General features: G+C 40.0%; 1 protein-coding gene across 2 annotated transcripts; it reads right to left on the bottom strand.

Annotated features, from left to right (window-relative positions):
* Positions 1 to 967: 967 nt before the first annotated feature.
* On the bottom strand, positions 968 to 16810 carry MAT2B (methionine adenosyltransferase 2 non-catalytic beta subunit; the record flags this gene model as incomplete). Of its 2 annotated transcripts, none has more annotated exons than XM_084241801.1 (7): positions 968 to 1138; positions 1743 to 1856; positions 3354 to 3547; positions 5976 to 6128; positions 6306 to 6420; positions 8329 to 8523; positions 16781 to 16810. In XM_084241801.1, 7 exons carry the CDS (start codon positions 16808 to 16810, stop codon positions 968 to 970), a joined length of 972 nt encoding a protein of 323 aa, XP_084097927.1. The 2 variants fall into 2 exon arrangements, with proteins under 2 accessions (XP_084097927.1, XP_084097926.1); XM_084241800.1 differs by lacking the exon at positions 16781 to 16810 and adding an exon at positions 13999 to 14061.
* Between the last annotated feature and the right edge of the window lie 1127 nt (positions 16811 to 17937).

Below are 17937 nucleotides of genomic sequence, written 5' to 3'. Positions count from 1 at the left end.
AAACATTCTACTTATTATTTACTTTATCTATGGCATTCTGGATGTCATGGGGTAGGCTCACCCCAAGTTTACTTTATTGTGTTTTGCATCTCAATATATATTAACTATGATTCCTGTAGGCATCAAATGGCAGAAAATAAGGACGAAAATTTTAAAAATCAAAGCAACCAAAATAACTAGAACTTTGGTACATACTTAAAAAACAGAAGTAAATACAAGAGAACTTAAGCATTCCCATGCCAGCAGTACATATTTATTATTATTCATGAATGGTCCAAAGACTTACATAGATGAAATAGCACTTAGTGACATGGAGTGGAAATGACAATTTTATATATTATTAAAAAAATACGTACACACACACACACATTCCCCTCCTCTCTCCACGGCTCACCATTCATTGCTACAAAATTGGGAGGCATGAAGCTGGAGGAGTTCCAATATACATAACTCACTGAACTATCTCAAGCATAAAAACTGAACTGACGCTGCAAAAATAAAGTTTCTTTCCTCAAACATTTTGATCTGAGCTCAAGCAAAGCAGATAATGAACACAATGATTTTCATCCTATTCAATACATCTTAAAACGTAAAAGATTCAACAGTTGTGAAGTCCAGCAAAGGTAGAGGTTGTTGGAATGAATAATGCATTTCATCCAAAAAAAAAAAAAAAAAAAGTCTACAGCAGATCAGTTTTGTCCTGGCTCTCAAATATTTAAGAATCATAATTTACTACACTCAAACAGTAAGTGAAGCCAGAACAAACAAATGATAAACAGAAATCATTACTTCAAACAAGGCATTATTGCCCTTGGTTTCTTTAGACAAAAATTTCACTAGTGCAAGAGCATCATTTACCTGAAAGCTCAGGAGTCACAATTAAAGAGCACTCGTACAAAACTATTTCCTTTTTTCTGTAAAAAGTGCCACATACTATACAAATGAACAAACAAAAGCCACACATGGACTAATGAAAAACCGTTTGTCTCCATCTCTTGTCAATGAGGAAAGGCCAGAGTGATTCTTTGATTCCAATTCGAAATGGAGTCCGCTGGCCGATGCCCAAGGTCTCTAACTTGGAGCAGTCAAGCTGAGCGTTTCTTGGACGCTGTGCTCCCAAGACAGGACTGTCAGTTATCTTGGAAAGTGAAACAAAAACAAAGTTAAAAATAAATGCAAAGCTACATACTGAGGTTTTATATTCTCTACTTCATTTTGCCCTCAGTGCCAGGAAATCTGGCTTGATCCTCCCTGGAACCAAAAACGAAACTGCAACAATCAAGACAGTCATTTTTCCTATAAACTTCCATGAATAATGATGGGTTTTTATACATAATTTAGATAAGAGGAACAATATAAACAGTCAATAAACAAGCAAAATTCACAATGATTAATACTAGAAAGTGAAGTTCTCTAACACCACCAAAGCAACAAGGAAAATGTTATCAATAATCAATATGCTAGTGATGGGGCATGTCTTTCAGATGAGGTTTTTAGGTTTTTTAAATATTTATTTTTTTGTAGAAGAACTGGGGTGTAGGCCACAGGCGTAGAGAGTGAAAGCATTCACCAGAGACAGTGGGGAGCAAACAGGTGGGCAAGACAGGAGAAGTCTGCTGCACCATGTAGGTCAGCTCCCTGGCCGGGGATCGAACTCAGGCTGTAGGGGATCACAGTGCTGAGTCTTAATGCCCAGGCTACCAGGGAGGCTCAGAAGGAGGTTTTAAATGCCATGCACTTACAGGTCTTAAGTGACTGCTGGGGAGGTTGAAGGCATCCGCAATTGCACAAGCCATTTCATACTTGGTCATCTGTTCATTGCCAGACCAGTGAAAGGTTCCCTTAATTGATGGATCCTAACAAGGACACAAAAAAATTCAGTAGTTTCAACTTTTTGAGTGAAGTGGAATAATAGCAGGCTTGCCAAAAAAGCTCATTCTAAGGGTCCAAGGACTGTAAAATGCATCCCTCCCTTCCCTAATGCTCATCACAAAATATCAAAAATCAAATTCCTATGAATATTCCCAGCTAAGCAAGAAACGCCAACTTACGAGATTCAGCCTAAATTTTTTTAGTACACTTTTAGGTATACTAAAAGTGATTAGAGATTTTTTTTTTTTAAGATTTATTTTTGTTTATGCATACAAGAGCTGGGGTATAGGCCAGAGGTGCGGAGGGTGAGAGGATTCACCACAGACAGAGTGGGGAACAGAACAGGCAGATTGACCGAAGCACACTTCTGAGGAAAGCAGAAGGCAAGTCAGGAGAGGTCTGCTGCGCCATGTGGGTTGCTCCCTGGCCGGCCGGGGATCAAATTTGTGCTGCAGAGGCTGTGGATTGTTTCATAGGTTGCGTCTTAACCCCTTGTGCCACCAGGGAGGCCCGATTACATATTTTTATGGAAATCCAAGCCCAATTTTACAAGTATTTCTAATTACCCAGAAAAGCTAAAACCAAAAATCAACAGAACTAGTATTCAAGGTGACATTATTAGCCATAAACATATATTTAAGTACTGATTATTTAAAATAAACTATAAACTATAACTATTTCTTTTATAAAAATGAATTTATATATACATAAATTGACACTCATACTACTAAAATTCTAAACTTAAAAGCCTCTAACCTTTCTTTTTATGGCTATTCTATTTAGCTCCAACTTTTCTGAATGTTTAAAATGAACACCTATCTAATGGGTTTACTTTTAATTAAAAATTATTCATGAAGTGGCTAAAACTATCGTTTCCTATGTAGATTCTCCTTTGGGGCTCCACAGATCCTAAACCACAACTTCCTAAGAAACATTAGGAGATTGTTTTGTTACTACCCAAAGGGAAAAAAAAAGGCTTCAGACATTTGGCAGTAAAACAAAGAACAGACAGGGCCCTTTGGAAAGTAATCTTCTGACAAAGCACAGTATTTGTATTAGTCCTGAATATAGCCTACACTTTCATTTGGTCTCCTTGTAGTTGTCAAAAACACTGCACATTTATTCAGTAACAGCATTTTTATTTTATTTTTAAGATTTATTTATTTATGCATATAAGAAATGGGGTACAGGCGAGAAGTGTGGAGGGTGAGAGGACTCACCAGAGACAGAATGGGGAACAGAACAGGCAGAATGAGTGAAATATACTGCTGAGGGGAGCAGCGGGCGAGTCAGGAGCGGTTTGCTGCACCATGTGGGTCACCTCCCTGGCTGGGGGACTGAGTTCGTGCTGTAGTGGCTGCAGAAAGCTTCATAGATTGTGTCTTAACCCTGTGTGTCACAAGGGAGGCCCAACAGCATTCTTATGAAGATGAAAGTTAGGGACTTTCGCTCCAGAAATTCTTCCTCCCAAAGATTCTTACCAGCATTCTCTTCTCCGCTAACTGGCGACACACTGTGGCTACGTCTTTGACATGCGTGGGGAACCTCTGCTGCCAGTGGTCCATGTTTGCGGACTTGTTGCTAAACTGCACTTTATCAAACATAACAGTCACAGCACTTTCCTCAAGCTTTTCAACTTCTCCATATAGAATTGGAATCCTCAAAACAGCAGCTCCTGGAGATTAACACAAGTAGTGATGGTCTAAGGTTAGCCAGTTGAAAGTGTATACACACTTGAAGACTGACAGCAGAAAATTTACAATAAACCAAAATAACACAACTCACCTGTAAAAACATTTAACAAATGTGATCCTAAATATTAACTGTCCATCATTTGCAGTGTTTTCATATATTATTTCTTCATTATTATGATCATTAAAAATAAAACTGATCATGACAAAACAGTGAGTGATCCTTAGTTGGATCCTAGATCCAATAAAATCCTTTACTGCATTATATTGATAGACTGCTACTATTGGGGAAGAAATCTTATAGATAGATTATGCTTTGTTATTGTATTAATGTTAAATTTCCTGTGTGATAAATGAATTGTAATTATGTAAGGAACATCCTTGGCATATACAAAAGTTAAGATACAATGAATTCTGGAGTGAAATTCAACTAACTTTCAACAGGCTCCGAAAAAAAATATATATGCAAAAAAAGATCCAAATATTACATATAAACATAATACATATAAGCATATAAAGGATATGTGAAGGAGCACCATGTTAATTTTTTAAACCACTGATTAAGGGACTATGAGGTATTTCAATTTCTAACCTCCCTACTGAGAGGTTAGAACAGTCAGGATAATTAGTACTTTAATTGAAAAATCAAACTTCTTTAAAAATTCACTTAGTTTGGGCCTCCCCGGTGGCGCAGCGGTTGAGCGCTGGGCTGCGAAGCTGCCCGCAGCCTCTACAGCACTGGTTCGATCCCCGGCTGCTCCCCGGCCACCAGAGGAGGGTCCCACATGGCATGCAGACCTCTCCTGCCGCCCGCTGCTCCCCTCAGCAGTGTACTTTGGTCATTCTACCTGTTCTGTTCCCCGCTCTGGCTCTGGTGAATTCTCTCACCTCCTGAGCTTCTGACTGTACCCACTGCTTGTATAAATAAATAAATCTTTAAAAAAGAGGAAAAAAAATGCTGGTATGCGTTCAAAGTGGATTCTTTCTTAGGAACCAGAAAAGGAACTGAGTTCTGATTTACAGAAAGGAGGAGCATTAAAAAAAAAAAAAAATTCACTTAGTTTATTGACAACTATATGATGGTATATGTTCAAGGACTGTTCCTGCATAATAATTTATAATACAAAATGAAAAAGAAAGTACCTGTTATTATACCTATATGGCATCTAAAACTCTAGGTGATATTTCTCAAGGATTAGACTGTCTAGGGCAGGGGATCATTAAATTAATTCCTATGAAGACCAGTAAGAAAAAGATAGTTCAGAAATGGTTCTATAGGAACTGAAACACAAAGATGGGGATGGAAGGGAGCAATGTTACAAAAGAATAGGTATATATTTTTTAAAACTCACAAAAAATGCTTCCATTTAGAATCACATTTTGGTGCTGCTCTGAGATAGCATTACAAGAGATTTTCACTCTTTACAATTTAAAATTTAGTGCTCCCCGGCCACCGGAGGAGGGTCCTGCATGGCGCGCAGACCTCTCCTGCCGCCCGCTGCTCCCCTCAGCAGTGTACTTCGGTCCTTCTGCCTGCTCTGCTCCCCGCTCTGGCTCTGGTGAATTCTCTCACCCTCCAGTGCTTCTGACTGTACCCAGTGCATGTATAAACAAACAAACAAACAAATAAATAAATAAAAACATGCCTCTATAGAAAAAAAAAAAAAAGCTAAAAAAAAATAAATAAAATTTAGTGCTTTTTTCTAGGAGGGTATACTTTTTATAATAGGCAAACATTGCATACACGACATAGGAAAAAAGATAAACAATATATCTAACAAAATACCTCAAACTAAGAGAAATGAAATTGTCACTTTTTGGGGAAAGATTAAAAAGTTTCCACAATGTGATTTTTTCTATATGAAATAGTCATATAGAATAGTCATATATATAGTCATAAACTGATCATGAAAAAAGTCTAGAAAGAATCATAAAAGCAGGGCCTCCCTGGTGGCACAAGGGGTTAAGTCTCACTACGATGAAGCTTTCTGCAGCAGGAGTTTGACGCCCAGTCACGGAACTAACCCAACATGGGGCAGCAGACCTCTCCTGTCTCACCTACTGCTCCCCTCAGCAGTGAATTTCGGCAGATCCATCTATTCTGCTCCCCTTTCTGTCTCTGGTGAATCCTCTCTCACACACACACTTCCCCCCACCTCTGGCCTACACCCCAGCTCTTGTATGCATAAATAAATAAATCTTTAAAAAAAAAAGAATAAAAAAAAATCTTTAAGTCTTTCACAATTTCTAAAATCCTTTCTAACTATATTCTCTAAATTTTCTAGTTATATGTTCCCTAATTTCTTTTAAATTACAAATATATACATGCATATATATATACACATAAACACACGTATATAATAAAGAGAAGTCCTCAAATATAACCAAGAGGTTAAAAAGATTGTGTCTTACCTAAATTGTTCTGTAGGACAGCCTTTTCTCCTTCTAATTTTGTTTTACCATACAGATTTAGGGGACATGGTATGTCTTCCTCTCTGTAAGGTGGATTTGTTCCATCAAATACATAATCTGAGCTAATATAGATTAGAAATGCTCCAATTGCAGCTACAAAAAAGGGATAGAAGAAAATAAATCTATTATATGACAATATTTTTAATGGAACTTATAGGTCATTCTTCATTTATGAAAATAAATTTCTGATAAGCAACCTATAAAATTTTAATCTTTAAAACTCTGCAATCCATTTAATATTTTATGAAGATTTTATAAAGCCATCATTACCTGCTTCCTTTGCTAAATTCCCAGAAGCATCCACATTAAGTTGAGCAGCAGCATCTGGCTGATTTTCTACAACATCTGGCCTTCTCTCTGCTGCACAATGTACTATAACGTGGGGCTGGAAGTTAAGCATTGATGTATTTTTAGCCCAAAAGGGAAAAAACAAGAACTATAGCCTTCTAAGAGTAAATTATTTCACAGAAAAAAATGTCTCTTAAAAATGACACCCATTCATCTATGCACTGTAATTTTTAACATAGTTTATTATGCTTCCCTTTTCTCCCCAAGATCTGAACTTCCTTAAAACTATAGACAACCTGAAAATCAAAGAGCAATTTAGTAATCCTCAGGGTGAACCAGACAACTCTACATCAGAGACTACATTTAAATGAAAATAAATTCATCTCCTAATTTAGATGGGGAAAAAAATGAACTAATACTTCTGTAATTTGATCAAAACAATTAATAAGTCTATGCTAAAGGGAGAGGAAAATCAATGGCAAATTAAATTCATAAACTCAAATCTGAGACCAATAATTTAAAAGTCATATCCACAACTAAGCATTTAGTATGCTACACAAGGCCTATGTAAGCCAGGTCTTCATAATCCAATGGAAAAGACAGGGAAGTAAAGAGGCTTTTTCAGGATAATAAGACAGACATGAAGAAAGGGCTGCAGGGGTCTCCCTGGTGGCATAGGGATTAAGCACCGCACTATGAAGCAATCTGCAGCCTCTGCAGCACAAGTTCGATCCCCGGCCCACCAAGGAGCAACCCACATGGTGCAGCAGACATCTCCTGACTCAAATACTGCTCCCCTCAGCAGTGTACTTCGGTCAATCTGCCTGTTCTGTTCCCCTCTCTGTTTGTGGTGAATCCTCTCACCCCCACACATCTCTGGCCTGTGCCACAGCTCTTGTGCGCATAAATTAAAAAAAAAAAAAACTTCAAAAAAAAAAAAAAAAAGAGAGAGAGAGAGAGGGTTGCAGAGGGTCCTTTGTGAGAAGGGACAGCTACTTTCCAGAAGGTTAGCCAGACAAGATGTGGGAGGACCATACTCCGGAATTCCTCCTTCACAATGGCTGCTGGAAGAGACGGTTTTCAAATGTGAATGTGCATAATCTGAGGTATGCCTTAAAACACAGAGTTCTGGGTCCCACCACAGATTTACTGAATTAAGATCACTGTGAGTATGGCCTAAGAACAAGTTTCCCTAGCGGTTCTAATGCAGATGTTTCTTGGATCATGTTTTTAGGACAAACTTGAACTCTCAATTCCATCAGAAAGTGTAATGAACCCAAATTTTTATGTGACCATAACCACCAAGTTACTTAACTTCTCTGAGCCTTTCCTCATCTCTAAAATGGACATGACAGCATCTTTTCAGGATTGTTAAGGTTTACAAATAAGATTTTTAAAAGCCCTGGCATAGAAAGTGTTAATCAGAAAAGTACTCTATAAACACAAGCTTTTTAAAAAATGCTTCATTAATATCTTGTCAACCTAAGTCTCAACCAAATCTCTGTAAGAATTGCACATTCTTGGGCCTCCCCGGTGGCGCAGCGGTTGAGCGCTGGGTTGCGAAGCTGCCCGCGGCCTCTGTGGCGCCAGTTCGATCCCTGGCTGCTCCCCGGCCACCAGAGGAGGGTCGCAAATGGCGCACAGACCTCTCCTGCCGCCCGCTGCTCCCCTCAGCAGTGTACTTCAGTCCTTCTGCCTGCTCTGCTCCCTGCTCTGGCTCTGGTGAATTCTCTCACCCTCCCGCGCTTCTGACTGTACCCAGTGCATGTACAAAAAAACAAACAAACAAATAAATAAATAATATGCCTCTTAAAAAAAAATAAAATAAGAAAAAAGAATTGCACATTCTTGGCCATGCTAAGAAAAAAAAAAGTACATTATTGTTGCTTAATAGGTTAGAGCCTTAGTACAGCAACTTCCTTAAGAACAAGAACATTTTCTAGTCATCCGAAACAAGTCTTAGTCTACTTTGCATATATATTAAAATAAACACTTTAAACCATACCTGAAAATCATGAATGATGTGATGAACTGCAGCAGCATCCAACAAATTCACCTGTTCAAATTTTGGTCTCGCTCTTCTAAAACCACAGCCAACAGCATGCCAATTATTCTGCTGAAACTCTTTGTATACAGCTCTGCCAAGCAGCCCCGTGGCACCAGTAATCAGAACCCGCCTACTGGGGATGTTAACTTCCTCCTAAAAGGTAAAAGGGGGGGGGGGGATTGTTTACTTAGAAATTTTTCTCTCAAAGGAATGAAACATTGTCATGGCTTATTTACTTAAATACTTTAGCTCTAAGTCATGTGATCCATGCTCTGTATCTCCACATCAGTTCTTAAGTGAGAAGTTAAGACCATTCAAGTTGTATTAACATTTGCATCACTTAGAAGGCTATAATCTTTACCCAAAAACAGAAACAAAGATGATACTGCCAGGAATTACCTACTCAAATATTTAGATTTCTGATGTTAATAATGGGAAATCATATTTTTATGATCAATGGTGTGCAAATGAGTAATAAACAGCAACTTCAATTATATTCTTTGGCTTATTAAAAATGCACAGGGAAGCATACTAAAAAAAAAAAAGTTAGTTTCAGGCTTACTTATTTTAAAGTTTTCATTAAAGAGTCTAGCCAAGTCATATCTTCACCAATCTCTTTACAAGCGGACATTTTTGGTCCTCAGTTTTTAATCCAAAATTTCCTTTCAAATCTCACTGATTTGTCAGATTTTGATAGGTCTAAGTTAGGAAATTGACATTTCACAAGAATTTATGTAGTTACACAGAACAGTTAGAACAGTTAGAATTAATTAACAGAGAATAAGAAGGATTTAAAAATACAAAAATATTTTTAGACTTTTATGTGCTATTATGAAGCAAGGGGGAAAACACCCAGCAACCTTACAAACTAAAATTAAAAGACACAGTTTTATAATTGTTCCCTTCTTCCCAAGATGGGTAACATCAGGTTTCTCCCAGACTATTGAATAAAATCAACATTTACTATTAAGGAAATTAAAAAAAAAACTATTAAATCTTATCAGCTTAAGACCTTTTTTGTCAAGTGTTGCCACAGTCACCTGAAATAACAGAAAGTTTACATATGCACACAATAACCAAAGACTTTCCGTTCTTAAGTGCTGAGTTCAGATAAATTGAAATATTCAAGTTAAAATATTTTTTAAAAGATTTATTTTTGTGTAGAACTGGGGTATAGGCCAGAGGTGCAGGCGGTAAGAAGACTCAGAGTGGGGAAGAGCACAGATTTACTGAAATACACTGTTAAGGGGAGCAGCCGGTGAGACAGGAGAGGTCTGCTGCACCATATGTGGGTTAGCTCACTGGCCAACGATTGAACTCAGGCTGTAGAGGTGACAGTACTGAGACTTAATTCCTAGGCTGCAAGGGAGGCCCAATTATTATTATTTCCCCCCCCCCCAAAGAAAAGGCTATTCAGGGCCTCCCCTGGTGGCACAGCGGTTGAGTAGCCCGCAGCCTCCGCAGCGCAGGTTCGATCCCCGGCCACTGGCAAGGGTCCCACATGGCGCGCAGACCTCTCGGTGAGCCCGCTGCTCCCCTCAGCAGTGTATTTCGTCAGTCTGCCTGTTCTGTTCCCTGCTCTGGCTCTGGTGAATTCTCTCACCCTCCCACGCTTCTGGCTGTATCCAGTGCTTAAATAAATAAATAAATAAATCTTTAAAAAAGTAAAGAAAAGGCTATCCAAACCACGGGAAAAATCTGAAATGGTTTTAAGACTGACAGAGTCAGTATAAAGGCAAACTCTTAAAGGTATTTTCTCCTCAGTTCAAACAGTTTCAAGATATTTTAAAAGGAAAAGGAAAATCCATCTAGATCCTGTTGTCAAACATGGCTCTGAGCCCCCGTGATCTATGAAAACAAGGATTTCAGCCAGCAAAATACCTCCTTTGAATTTTGGCAAGAGAGCAGGTCTACAAAGACTGAATTGTAAAGAGGAGAAAGCACACGCCAAAGCTAGTAGAGATATAATCAGAAAACAATTTACATAGGCTAGACACCATAAAGATCCCTAGGAAAGCACTAGAAAGGGCTATGATTTGGTACAGTTTCTGAGTGTCTCCCTTTTTCCTTCACTCTGAAGATGCAAAGGAATAGATAACAGCTCTTAGGTCAGTGCTTCTCATGCTTCAGGGCTCACACACAGCTGGCAAGTCTTCCAGATCCAGTAGATCTGGGGTAAGATCTGATAATTTTATAGCCTGACAAGGTCCTGATGATGATGAAAGAGGAACTGTAACTGTGAACACCAGGGAAGCTCAGTCTTCTTACTCAAGTCAAAAAAATTGCTATCTACCTTTCCAGAAGTGACCACATCTTTCCCTCTTAAAAAGGAAAGGAGCAAAAATCAAAGGCAGCACGAGGCAATCCACAAAGGCCATTGCACAGTGACTGAGATGTCTGCCACTCCACTAACGCCGTGCAGCATGCTTTCCCTCTTTTCAACATCTCTGTTAAATGAATGAAAGAGATGCATCATATACAAGTGCCAGAGTTGGGGGATGTTTTTTGGTTTTGAGTGCATCTTAACCTAAGAGCCCCAAATAATCAAGGGCAACTTAGACTTGATGAAAACACAGTATTATGTTACAAGTACTAGACTCTTTAGGGAATATACTTTTAAAAAGGATTGGGGTTATTGAATAGAATACCCTATTTCCTGGGATAATATGTTAAGTTCTCAGATGAAAATATTTTCTTTATTAAAAAGATTCTAAAGTAGAAGCATTTTTGAAAGTGGAAAGAATATTATACAATCTTGAATTTGAAAAGCATTAAATACAATATAAACATACACCATCCCCTTTGATCATAAGAACAGCCTTTTCAGAGACATAGGCCAGATATTACTTCTCAACTGAGGATTCTGTAGCCTACATTTTGCCCACAGTAAAAAAGGGAAAAGGTTGGGACCAGAACTTCAGTCTCCTTGCTTCAAAAACATATGAAAAAAAGAAAATACAAATACATATGAGATTTGTCTCAATCCTTTAACCTTTTCCTTTCTCACAATTCCGTTTATCTGCTCTGCCACAAACTGTAGTATTCAAAAGTTACTCCATCTCCTCTAATTTCCTCATTGGTAAATGAGGCAGTTGGAAAAATGTCTAGGGCGCATCTAGCTCTATAAGCTCATAATTCTAACCTTTTCCTTATCATCCTTACCACAAAGAAGGTCTTGAAAAATAAAAGGTAGCTCACTTATTTCAATATAACTCCCTCTTTTTCACACAATTCTCTCTTGAGACTCAATTACCACCTTCTGTCACCGGCAAAGGAGGCAAAACAAGAATTTTTTCAGTCAAATTACAAGTTTATTGGTGGCTAGCAAATAAAATATCCATCACTCTGAAATAGATGGCGAAAATATCTCTATTTTTTAATTTCTATATACAAACAGAACTCTATTCAAAACTTTTGTTTTGATTTTTTCTTTTAAAACGAATTTCTCTTCTAAAAATAACTCTGGATGTTTACTCCATGAATTATGTTAGTCCTGTAAAACAGAAATACCCAAACACTGTAGAAACTGAGAATGGGAGGGAAAAAAGTTGTCTAGTTAACCCAAACACAACTGAAGAGTTGAAAATATTTTGTCTGCCTAAAAAGTCTACTTTCTCAATTTGTATCACTATCTTATGGTATTTATTACTATCTTATTGTATCTTATCTTATGATAAAATATATCAAAAATCAGTTTAAGACACTCTAAATGTATTTGCCTCTTACTGCACAAACTCTTCAATACACTGGCTCTTCAAGCCAGTAACTTCAAATGATCCGATTTATAAACACCAAAAAAATTCATGAAAAGTAAACACATATAAATCGACAGAGAACTCTTACTATGCTATCTAGTTAAATACCACACTAGACAGGTAATGGAAACAGTAAGTCTTTTAAAATGGTTCCGCATAGTACTATGGGGCAGTGATTTTTTTTTACTTTGGCCTTCTTGCATTAACTCCTTAAAATGTGCTAGAAAAAGTAGAATGAATTATCATTGGTATCTTACAAGGAATCGTCTTAAATTGTCATGGTAAATATAACTACTTTGTTAATATTTACAATCTCTTGTTAAATTTGGCAAAGTTTCCCATTTATTTAACTGATCCTCACAGCACTCCCCTGTGAGGAGGCACTCTGAGATATTAAGAAACTTGATTACCTATGTGTCAGTGGTCCCCTTGTCACTCTTGCTATATCCTAGGCAGTATTTTTAATAGGAACCACTGCGGTCTGCTTCTCTAACAAACTATTATCACAGTCCTCATTCTCACCAGTGAGTTTTAATTATACAAGTTTTGAGAACAGCAAATGTGGGCAAAGCTCTTGGTTTTGCCATTTTTAATGAAAGAAAACATGAAAATCCTTTTTTTAATAAGTTACGTGAACTACTGGGAAGAGATTAATTTTTTGGAATAAACATGTATATGTGTCCATAGATGTAAATAAATATATATTATGCACTCAGCACAATCTCGGAGCATAAGAGTATTAGATGGATTTAAATAGGTCACCTATGCCCAAACCCTAAGGTGATTTGAAAACACTAAATATGCTATTTGAAAGCACAAAATTTTGCATTATCAAAAACTGCTACCTCCTATACCCTCTTCATCGTCACAAAATGTATTAGCCTGGGGGCCTCCCCAGTGGAGCAGCGGGTTGAGCACAGCACTGTGAAGCTCTCTGCAGCCTCTGCAGCGCTGGTTCTATATGCGCCGGTCAGGGAGAGACCCACATGGCATGGCAGAACTCTGTCTGGCCCGCTGCTCCCCTCAACAGTGTACTTCCTCAGTCTGCCTATTGTCCTCCCGGCTCTGTCTCTGGTGAATCCTCTCACCCTCCCGCGCCTCTGGCCTGTACCCCAGTTCTTGTATAAAAATAAGTAAATCCTTAAAAAAAAATTTATTAGTCTGGGCATTAACAAATTCTTATCCCTGGTCCTTGACAGATTCTGTGGGTGGATGAATGAATGCTGGGGGGGCTGGAATGGAACCAAGGAAAGAACACAGGGGTGTGCAGTAATCTAGGGATGGATCCCTAACAGTTACTTCTTCCTTTATGTAGCCTCTGTAATGGTTCGAAGCCCTAAACAACAACAAAAAACGGAATTTAATCCCACCTCCACTGAACGAACTTGGGCTAATGTGCCACCCTCATCTGTGAAGCAGGAAAAAAAAAAAAAGTACCTTGCAGTGAAAATGAAAGCAAATGATGCACGTAAAGTGCTTAACACAGTGCCTTGTATAATAAAACCAAGAGTTAAGCAGATTGTCAGCACCCAAAGCTCTTATTTCTGAAAATCTACCATTCCCTTCCCTGAAATACGAGCAGTGAAGCCCGAGGAAGACGAATAAATGATGAAAACAGGACTCACGAGCGAGCATCCCAACAGCTCCGAAGCCCCCTCCAGCCCTCTCCGCTCCAGGGAGACCTGAAAGTGAAACCCGACCTACAGGATTCCTGCAGGAAACACCCAAGGGCGCTCGCGGCCGTAAACACTCGGCGGCGCCGCCCTCGCGCCCGGGACCCGGCGCTCCAGACCCCGAGGACGCGCTCCCGCCAGCGGGCTTGGCCCCCTCCGCGCGCCCGCTTCCCCTCAGCCCGGGGGTCCGACTGGCTCACCTCCACCAGCAGGCAGTCCCCGGGAGTGAAATGGATGGACAGCTCCTTCTCCCGTCCCACCATGCCCGCCGTCTTGGAGCCGCCGCCCCGGCGGCCGCCACCTCCTCGGATCCAAGACCGCCGCGGGCCGCAGCTAGTCGCACTCGGCCCGCCTCCCGGCCAGCCCCTGCTCTCTGCTTCCGGCTTCCGCCACCAAAGCCGCGCGCATTGATTGGTCCGGGCGCCAGTGACGCCCCAGCAAAGGGCGGGCGCACACAGGACGCTCCAGCCCACGCGCCGACTCTTAAAGGAATACGCCCCACAGAGCCCTAGGCCTTGAGCAACTAATAGCAGGTTTTTTGGGAGGGGATGGTTTGCCTGCTTCCCTGCTCAGAGTCTTCTTTCTTCTTGACTAGGAACTGGCTGAAGCAAATTACAAGCAGTTATAAATGTGCAGACTGTGCGCACTGCCTAAGCATTCACCCGACAAGTGATCTATAAAGTGACATAAACATTCTAAAGAATGTTCCGGGAGGGGGCCTCCCTGGTGGGGCAAGGGATTAAGATGCAACCTATGAAGCAGTCCACAGCCATTGCAGCACGAGTTCGATCTCTGGCCAGGGAGATACCCACATGGTGCAGCAGACCTCTCCTGACTCACCCGCTGCTCCCCTCAGCAGTGTCTTTCAATCTGCCTGTTTTGTTCCCCACTCTGTCTCTGGTGAATCCGCCCACTCCCTGAGCCTCTGGCCTGTACCCCAGTTCTTGTATGCATAAATAAATAAATCTTAAAAAAAAAAAAAAAGAAGAAGAATGTTTGGGGAGCCAAAAGGGAGAGGCCCGTGGAGGATAGCAAGAGCCTTCAGGGTGTTTTTAGGAAGAAACCAGGAATAAAAATAAAAGTGTTGGCAGCTGAGTCATGAACACCTCAAGAACCCATTTGCCTTTCTGGGATGCTAAAAAAAAAAAAAGTACGTGTGAAATTCCAAAGAAGTCAAAGTCTATTTTTAAGCAGTTAAAAATAAAAACGTGGGGATTTGGGGAGGGAGAGGAGGGAGGTGAACGATTTTGGTGCCTCTTCCAAACGCAGATTCTGGGACTCTTCCCCACGATTACAGAATGAGGAGCTGAGACAGCAGAGCCCTGGCTCTACACTTGGGTGTCAACAGGCGTCCAGACCTTACTTGGTGAAGCACCGCCTTGGGGAGCCGAGCCTCCAAAACCACCGAAAATTAAAGGGGAGAGAGGACCCTCAGTCGCCGGTGTCGAGTTTTGAAAGCATCAAATCCCGGCCTCCCTGGTGGCCCAAAGGGTTAACCACCGCAGTATGAAGCAATCCTCAGCCTTTGCAGCTAGAGTTCGAGGCCAGCCAGGGAGCTACCCACATGGCTTGGCAGACCTCTCCTGACTCGCCCCCTACTCTCCTCAGCAGTGTATTTCAGTCAGTCTGCCTGTTCTGTTCCCCACTCTGTTTCTCACACCCCACACCTCTGGCCTGTGCCCCAGTTCTTGTATGCATAAATAAATAAATCTTTTAAAAAAATAAAAAAGTATCAAATGACCCAGTGTGCAAGTGTCTATCCAGTTCAAACCCCCCAATCCCCTTCAGCCCTCATGCCCGTGAAATTGACACTGGAGAAAAACCAGCACAGCCTGTGTAGGGTTGGCCAACTTTTCACCGAACATGGTGTTTTCGTCCAGACACATATGACACCAAGACCTAAAAGTCACCCACTATTTGGATTTTTTTCTTAAGAAGAAATACAGAGAGGGATAATTTATATTTCTTTGGGTTTATCGTAGGGCTAAAGCCTATCAGACTTTAAAGTGTTCTAGGACAGAGTCCTGTGATGCCTTCCTCACATAACCCCCACCAGACTCCATTTCCTATTTCAAGCAAACAAAGTTTTTTTGGAACGGAACTGAAAGAGCCAGAGGCTCCTCCCGTTTTGCTTAATCCAGGCTGCTACAGTGCATCAATTTCGCATTAATTAGGGAATCCTAGAGAAGGCTGCCCCCAAAGGTGTGGGTGGGTGGATGCCCATTCCAGATCCTCTTAAGCCTCTTTTCTAAAAACTGGAAATTTCTTCAAAGTTTCTAGTTACAACCTGTGGTACACTCTCATCTTTCTAGGTGAAAAAAAAAAAAATTTAAGTGTACAGGGTGAAGATTTAAGGACATGCACATGCAATTAGCAATCTGATTCTCAGATGAATCCAGTCTAGACTGAGGAATAGAAAATAGTTTACTTGCCTACATTTAAGAATCTAGTTTGAATCCTGACAGGTAAAATGGGTAAATTTCTAGGGACTATGTGGGTGTTTTGTTTTTAATCACTCTCTTTAAAGATGATCATTTCTCTGGGAATGAAAATGCCAATATATATCCACGTTCCTGTGGTGGCTACATTTAAAGAGAGCCCAGAGTTCAAAGTTAATGAGCAGAGTGAATTTATGCCAACACAAAGAGAGGCTGGACCGCACAACAGATAAAAGCTTACTAATATACAACCTTCATCCACATCATTAGCTTTAATATGGTAAGTGAAACTGTGCAGTTCCCTTTCACATTTTATTTATCAACTAATTAGATTTAGCTGAGCTCTCCATAATCTGGTTCCTAAAATCAGCAATTAAAGTTGGTTTCTTTTCCAAACACCAAAGGAAGGTTTCAAAGAAACCAGTAACACCCCTTTAAAAAAAAAAAAAATTAACACCGTCTTGGCTTTTTGGCAAATGGTCACTGGGGTGCTTTTAAGCAACTAATTCCAGAATGCTTCATTTCTGGAATAGCTCCCTCTTACCTGTTCCATGTCCTCCGGCATTTCAGGCATGGTTCCAAAATTCTCTGGGGAAAACAGATTTGTGGACTGGATCTCAGCTTCCGCCTGCTCCAGCCGGGTCTTTGTTCTGCCTGCGGAGAGTGCTGGCACGCAAAAAACGTGAGCTGCAGCTTCTGTCGACCTTTTAAATTAGCACTTTGATTCCAATCCCAGAATCTCGTGCAATTTGCCACATTGCAGTAACCTGGCAGCTGATTCCCCGTACTGTCCTTGAAAATATCCAATGAGAAGTTTCATATTTAATAGCCCGCCAAGCGAGGGTTTATAACCAAGGCATTAGGAGGCGAGCTCATTTAAAAAACAAAACAAAAACATGAACAAACAAAAAATCCTTTCTGTGAAGACCTTACAAATTTGCTCTTGCAGAAAAGATAGAGCCAACGTTGGGAAAGCTCTGCAGACTGTGCAACGGATTCCGGTTCTGAAATATTTTGTTCAGTTATGACAACAGAATCGACTTAGTAAAGTTCTCCAGAGCTTCCTCCCCACCCACTCCCAGTCCGAATTAACTATTTAGAGGACCATAAAAGACACTGGTGGTAACAGAACACAAATTGAAACAGTCATTTTCATTAACATTGTGCTGTTGCCCCCTGAGAAAATGGTAGGTGGGGTAGCTTTAAGGTTGGCCACGAATTTAAGATTTCCAGGTCAGTGAGTCTCAGATCTGCTGCCTCTAAAAAACCAAAGCAAAAAAGGAAACCGAATCTGCCGGCACTACTGAATCTACAAAACAAAAGCACTCTATAGGAGTGGAACCCACGTAATTTTTTTTTTTTAAACACTGTCATGGATGATGAATATATTCAGTAAAATTCTGAACCGCTGTTCTGGATTATGTCTAACAATTGAAGAACAACAACAATAAAATTGCCATTCAAATAGAACTATAAAATAAATGTGTGTGTATATATATTTATATAAAATGCTCTACCCACTTAGCTCACATAGCAAGTGGTAAACTGCAGAGTTAGGCATGCAGTGCCTGTAAGGTATGAAGAACTAAACAATTTTTTATATTGATAAATTAAAATTCATCAAAACTGAAAGCTTCTGCTCATCAAAATAAAACATTAAGAAAATGAATAAACAAAACTGACAGGGAGAAATAATAAAAT

Source organism: Talpa europaea (genome assembly GCF_964194135.1).
Source record: "Talpa europaea genome assembly, chromosome: 9".
NCBI lineage: Eukaryota > Metazoa > Chordata > Mammalia > Eulipotyphla > Talpidae > Talpa > Talpa europaea.
The sequence above is the reverse complement of the archived record's forward strand: the minus strand, read 5'-3'. Positions and strand labels throughout refer to the sequence as shown.